The 7,347-nt window shown below is 49.7% G+C and overlaps 1 protein-coding gene across 1 annotated transcript; it reads right to left on the bottom strand.

Moving 5' to 3' along the window:
* Positions 1 to 2,084: 2,084 nt before the first annotated feature.
* On the bottom strand, positions 2,085 to 4,258 carry LOC123188046 (thaumatin-like protein 1). Its single transcript, XM_044600071.1, has 3 exons — positions 3,938 to 4,258; positions 3,111 to 3,816; positions 2,085 to 2,832 (listed from the first exon to the last, which is right to left on the bottom strand). The coding sequence occupies exons 1-3, from the start codon at positions 3,990 to 3,992 to the stop codon at positions 2,496 to 2,498; spliced, it is 1,098 nt and encodes a 365-aa protein (XP_044456006.1). The 5' UTR covers positions 3,993 to 4,258; the 3' UTR covers positions 2,085 to 2,495.
* Positions 4,259 to 7,347: the final 3,089 nt, after the last annotated feature.

Genomic DNA, 7,347 nt, shown 5'->3' on the forward strand with positions numbered 1-7,347 from the left:
GCCTCATCAAGGACCACTTCAAAGTTGGACCATTGGATGCTTGAGCTTCCCTTATACAAAGATATGATGTGTTCCCAACAATCATTTGCACGAGTGAAGGGACGCAAGTGTGATAGATTTTCGGGAGGAACCGCATCTTGAAGGATGAACAAGGTGGAGTGGTTCTATTGATTGTCCACTTCTTCTCTTGGGGTGAGGTTGTTTGGATCATGCGGGTAGAGGCCTTGCCCAATGACTCTCCAAAGGTTTGTTGAGCTATGATTCAAATGAGACTTGATGCGAAAAACTCAATTAGCAAAATCACCCTTAATAAGCTTAGGAGGAGGACCAAGATGGTTAATGCGCGGTGTAGGGACGGTCCTCCATAGAACGGGGAGGGGGAACTGAGGCAAAGGTTCCCGTCCCATTCTTGTCATGAGGGGAATAGGTTTGAGTACCTTTAGTCGCTTCCTTGCTGGAATTGGCCTTCGACTCCGATGCGGTGGGATTAACCACAAGCAATGGATCGGGAGTAGCTTTCAACCCCTCAAGCAATTCTTTAAACACGGATTTGACCTCGGTCATCATAGACATCTTAAGTGAAGCCATGGCTTCATTTAAGTCGTCTCGAGTGATCGAAGTCAACTCCACGGCCTCGGGCACTTCCTCCTCGGTGTCAACCATACTCTTCGGGTGGTGAAACCCTTAATAAAGAGACGAGGCTTTGATACCAATTGAAAGGATCGATATGGTTGACTAGAGGGGGGTGAATAGGCAACTACCATTTTTTAGCTTTTCTTCACAAATTAGGTATAGCAACAAATAGGTTGTCTAGATATGCAACTACGTGAGCAACCTATATGATGCTAACAACAACTACAACAAGTGCAAGCAAAGGACACAACACAAGTAAAGCTTACACAAAGTAAAGGTATGAAATAACCACAAGTGGAGCCGGTGGAGACGAGTATGTGTTACCGAAGTTCTTTCCCTTTAAGGGGAAGTACGTCTCCGTTGGAGTGGTGTGGAGGCACAATGCTCCCCAAGAAGCCACTAGGGCCACCGTATTCTCCTCACGCCCTCACACAACGCGAGTTGCCGTGGTTCCACTAGTGGTGCCATTGAAGGCGGCGACCGAACCTTTACAAACAAGGTTGGGGCAATCTCCAAAACTTAATTGGAGACTCTCAACAACACCATGCAGCTTCACCATAATGGAACGTGGCTCCGAGGTGACCTCAACCATCTAGGGTGCTCAAACACCCAAGAGTTACAAGTTCGATAAGGGATTAGTGGGAGGAATCAAATTTCTCTTGGTGGAAGTGTAGATCGGGGCCTTCTCAACCAATTCCTAGAAAATCAACAAGTTTGATTGGCTAGGAAGAGAGATCGGGCGAAAACGAGCTTTTGGAGCAACAATGGAGTTATGGTAGGAAGAGGTAGGTCTTCTTGGAGAAGAAGACCCCCTTTTATAGTGGGGGACACAATCCAACCGTTATCCCCGTGCTCAGCCCGCAGCGCGCGATACTACCGCTTGCCGCAGTGGTACTACCGCTGGGACCGTGCACAACAGCTTACAAGAGCACAGGGGAGGGATAAAAGGGAGAAAGCCACGAGCGGTACTGGCAGCTATGGTAGGTGCGGTACTACTGCTCCTACTGCCGCTGCTCGGATGGGCCTAGATGGGGTCAGCGGTAGTAAGTTAGAGGGACTACCGCTGAACCCGACACGAGAAACCAGAGGCCCGAATCGAGGCGGTAGTATAGCGGTACTACCGCTGCCGACCGCGGTACTGCCACTGGCTACAACCAGAGCCACTCCAGCACAACGGAAGGACACTCCAAAGACGCGGGAAAGAGGTAGGGGTGCAAGGGAGTTGTGTACGTGTTGATTCCACCCAAACCTTTTCCGATACGGATTCCCTCTTGATATTACGGTATATCCTACGACTCAAGTCCATCGAAAATGAAACGAGGAAAAAACACCGTCTTCTCTTTTAAACACCGGGGATAGAAATTGTCTCTGCCAAATAAAGAAATATCCTGAAATGCTCAATGCACACGATTAGACCGCAACATCAATCACCAAAACCACTTAAGGAGAAATAAGCCCTAACAGTTATGCATTTTGGCACTAAAGTACATCAGAATGTGCTTTAGCTAAATACACTGGAAATTGCTCGAATCAAATTTTGGCTGATTTTTCAAAGCTGATTCGAATAGCTTTTTGTTTCAAAAAAGGCTGTATCTGGTCCTGAAACTGAAACAAACACCCGCCTAAGTGTCCCTGCGTTGTCTCGGTTAGGGATGGCCGTCGGCAGCCTTGGCCGAGTTACAATGCTACTTATACCGGAGCTGAACTAAGCTAAAACATCGGTTTAACCAACAATCTACGTACAACAAAATCCCATCAACACGGAATGTTACAATGGTTTTCTCCGAATCTAACCCTACAACCAATCTCTCTTTTCACCCGTACACATTGCACCGATCAATCAGTGCTCCGCCGACCTCCATCTATCGCAGCAGATGGAGCGCGAGCAGTACCAATGGCGCGGCGACTAGCCGCCCGGAGGCTGCCGCTGCCGCTGCCGCGCCCGTCGCGTCGCCGGTGGCCATGTTGGCGAGCCAGGCGTCGCTGCTGGTGCCCCCGAGGATCACGCCCTGCCCCTGGATGCTGCCGCCACCACCAGTCCCGGCCTCGCCGCCCATCGGCATCGGCATGCTGTCCTGGTTGGCGTCCGTGAACGTCATCCCCGGCATCATCGCCGGCGTATCCGTCACAGGCACCGTCGTCGGCGTGGGGGTCGTTTGCGTCGGCGTTGTGGCCGCCGGCACCGTGGTCGACTTCTGGCTGCTCGTGTGACAAAAGGACAGAACAGGGGCACATGGTGAGGTCACGGGAATGGCGGAAACAGTAAACCAAACGCACATAACGGCGAAAAAAGCTCGTCTTTTATGCCCACCCTGCTCTGCTGCTAAGCTAAAATATCTTGCCAGATTCAGATCTGCAGATCTCTTCCTATCATTTTCCATTTTAATCACTAATCTCCCTTGGCAAGGCAAGAACCAACCAGATCGGGACTTGGAGGGCGTCAGTGGAGGAGTGATGGCACTGAGACTGAGACTGACCTCGGGGTGGCGCCGGGGCAGAAGGTGACGGTGTAGTCGGGGCCGCCGGCGCAGGTGAAGGTGGAGGTGGGGTCGTCGAAGGCGTAGCTGTAGGAGCGCGGGCAGGCCATCTTGAACACCTGCGAGTAGGACGTCGGCCGGCACGTCCCGGGGTTGGCGTAGGCGCCGCTGCAGCAGTACTCGGGCCGCCCGAACGCGTCGCACGCGCTCCGGCAGGCCGCGCCGCCGCCGGACCGGAGCTCGGCGGGGCACATCGCGTTCAGGTCCGCCGCGCACCCCGCCGAAGCGCAGGACCCAGCGGTCGACGCGCCGCCGGGGCGCTCCCCGGAGGACGGCTCCACCAGCACCGGCAGGTTGTACCCGTCCACCAGGCTGACGTCGTAGAAGTCCAGCCCGCCCGTGCCGTCGAGCGTGAACTCGGCCAGCGTCGCTGGGGGCGCCGCGCCGGCCCCGGCGCACTCGGCCGTGCCGGAGCCGCAGTCGCCGGTGGCGCAGACGAGCCGCCCCGTGGCGCCGTCCTGCGCGCATCCGGTGCGGGCCCAGAGGCGGCCGGACCAGGCCGAGGGCGCCGGCACAGCGCGCGACGCGCCCGGCGGGAGCTCGAACCCCGTGGTGCCGAGCCGAGCCGTGCCAGCGTTGGACAGGACGCCCGGCCACACCGTGTCGGCGCACCGGTTGACGAACGTGAACATCGCCGCCTCCCCCTCTGCACACCACCAAGAAACACAGCGCGCCGCGTCAGCTCGCCCGCCATTACCCTACCGAAACTCACTCACACCAAGCAAAGAAGAAACCAGGAAGCATCGATTTACCACAAATCTATTTACCTCTCCATGAAATCAGAAGGAGCACAATGACGGCGATGCATCCCGGCAGCCCCATCGAGGATAGCTGCTAGTAGACGCAATGCAGAGCTCGGTGGCAAGCGCGTGCAATGTCAGGACAGAGCAGCGCACCAACTGCTCGGTACTCACTCTCACTCTTCGGCAACTGGTAATGGTGTGTGGTAGCGTGACAGTTTGGTTGATTTGGAGGAGATGGAGAAAGACGAGGGGAATGGGCGCGCAGGAAAGAGAGGGGGAAAGGATAGGGGAGGGGGAATCTTTAGTGTGGCTCCCGATGAACTTCTTTACTTTAGCCTTTGTTTGGGTACCCCGGTGCCGGTGGCATCGAGCATGGGCACACGTACGGTAAATTCTATTCTGCTTGGGCTGGCTCGCGAAACTGCTGCCCGCCGTGAAAGATGATTTTTCTCTATCTCTACTACCGTTAAACAAGCAAATATTTTCTTCCCTAAACGCACCCCGCTAACATACACATAACTACATAGGATAGTTAGAGCCTCATGATTATGCCTATTCATTTAGATCTAGCTGTCCAAATAACAACTCACCGTCATCAAAAGTACGGTTAGCAATTTGCAGGGGCGGACGAAAACTCTGCCATCCGCACCCGCACCCGCATTTGTTAGGCGACAGAAAAAAGGCACAATATATACGGGAAACAACCCGTCCGCTCCACACGAGCGAGCTGTTGGGCGGTGGCGGCCGGCTTCGTCGCACGGTGGGTCGCCTGGGATGCGTCGATGCGACGGTCACAGGCAGCAGTGGGTCGCCCAGGATGCACCGATCGCGGGCAGTGGCGGGTCCCAACCGATGGTTGTGGGTTAAGCCGGGGCAGCGGCGCATCTTCGGTAGATGAGGAGAGGGCAGGAGAAGGAGAGGCCTGGCGGCGGCCAAGGAGATGCTTGCCGACGAGCGGGCTCCGGCGGCCACCTGGCTCTCAGAGTTGGATCAGGGCGCTAGGGTTTCCCCGCCGTCGACTCACATGCCACAACAGTCAGGGGGTGACGCGAAGATAGCAGTCTGACGGTGATGGCGGTAGCAGGTTCAAGATCTGGCGCCCTTTTCTCCTCTACGCCCACAAAAAACAGCTAGTTGGATGGATTTTTTCTTGGAGGAGCACATGCACATATGGAAACTGCAGCCGTCAGCTTGCTTGATCCAACAGGCATGGGAACACAATCGATTTGATGACCAAGTGTGTGTTGTCCATGGAAGCGGGCTCCCCTACCCAGGCCCTCCTCTGCAAGGCCAGTTGGGTATGTTTGATTTCTTTAGTACATGCAATGACAACCACCATTATTCATGATATATTCTGAAGATAGAATATTAGCAGTGCAACATCTTTGTTGGTTTAATCAAATACTTCAGCCAGCTTCAATTTTTAGCCTGCTCGGTCATTTTGGATTGTTTAGTTTCTGTTTTGGGTGCATGTCTTCAATAGAACAATAAAGTGATTTCAGGTGCTAAAATAAACACTAAAGGCTACTTCCTCATGGCGACTACATGTGTAGAAAGATGATCCCAATGGAGGAGATCCCGACTATCCATGTGAAGCCGGGGTGGAAGAAGGGCACGAAGTTTTTCTGGTACAGTTATGTGTTTCAAAAAGTTATTTGGGGTGTAATTTTTATATTATCACTAAGTCTATGAAGTTATATTTCCAAATATTTCACTTTTGGCATAAGCTGAGGCACCATTTATTTTAAAATATTTTCTGAAGTAAAATTTGTGAATAAACTCCATGATGTTTCAAGTGTGTGAATTGCACTTTTGCTAAAAAAATAAGATAACAAGGTGCATGATATGAATGGTTGTGGCTTATGGGGTCAGTCGGGGAGGCGGCGACGGCTGGGAGCAGCGACACATCGGCAAACTGCAATGCATGTGTAGCGCGCAGTGGCAGCGGCTGCATGGCCACAATGGACGAGCAACAACGCGAAGCAAGTGCAGGTGGGGCCGTGGGGGTAAGATTAAGTATCACTTGTCATGTTTAACTCATGGCCAACAAAGAGTATCACTTGACACTCCCTATCGGAAGAATACTGTTGTGACGATTATATATGTATGTGTCCACTCAGTTGGTCATTTAGTATTAATTTCTTATCACTTCGCTTTTCTTGCAGTCAAGTTTTGAAACTGGGCTATGATGAGAAGTTCATCCATATATGGGAATTCTACCTTGTATACTCTGCCGCTGGTTTCAAGTCATGAGCAGTTAGAGATTACCAGGTCCGAATGTATATACGTGTGCTCTCTGTATAGGTTTACCTACATTATTCCTAGACAAATGGAAGTCATATATACCCTCTGTTCTTCAAATATCATCTTACTAGAAATTGTTTGGTGCTATCCAATGTAGACTAAAATTTGAGTTGATGTTGATTTCTGCAACTATGTTAATCTCAGCCATATGATTAAGAGATATCTGTAAATAACATGTATTTGAGTAAAAAGTAGATTAAGAGAGATCTGTAGATAACATGTCTTTGAGTAAAAAGTAGTAAATTAGAAACTTTGGTGAACCGGAGAAAGCAAGCTTTCATCGTCGACATTGTAAATAACCCGGGATAGAGACTTGACGGCCACATAATTATTTTACACTGACCTACCGAATCATGAAACAATATTGCTGAGCTTCAACATTTTGTTAAAACATCACACAGAAAATTATATACAACCGACCAGATTGTTAAATCCTGATGTGTTTCAGGCTGAACTCAAGAAATGTGAATAAGCAAGAAAGCTTCCGAAGAGATCAGTGCATAATCTCTTACGCAACTGCTACTGCAATTGAGTCCTTTCCAAGAACCGGTAAGATCTTTCTACAGATCTTTGCGGCGTATCTCTTTTAAACTTACCGGGATTTTACGTAGTTGCTTTTCCTCTAACAAGGTGCATCTATATATATATATATATATATATATATATATATATATATATATATATATATATATATATATATATTTGAATCTTTGGTATTCAGCACATTTTATAGAACTGATAACTTTGAATCTTTCAGTCTTTCATCAAATCATGCTTACTGTTGGCTTTGCACTTGAATAACTAAAAGTGCCAGGACAGTACGCATTTTCGTCATTTTAGCCATTAAACTTACTTATGTATCTTTGGTATATTCATCTTAGTTAGGAAGGTCTTTGAGTGGATTTGGTCATCCTAAATTTTGTGTGGATTCTTTTTATATTCCCTCTCCCCGTTTCCTTACCATGAATCTAATGCTTTATTGATCTGTTTTTAGCTTCTAGATGTTCTGCAACTATATACACAATAGATATTGTTTGTCTGAATTGTAGTTTCACTCGATGAGAAGCTGAGATAAACTGAGAATGGGGCAAAAAAAATTGACTCTTCCTACTCGCAGGCGGTGCCCGTTA

Source organism: Triticum aestivum, chromosome 2A (assembly GCF_018294505.1).
Source record: "Triticum aestivum cultivar Chinese Spring chromosome 2A, IWGSC CS RefSeq v2.1, whole genome shotgun sequence".
NCBI classification, from domain to species: Eukaryota; Viridiplantae; Streptophyta; class Magnoliopsida; order Poales; family Poaceae; genus Triticum; species Triticum aestivum.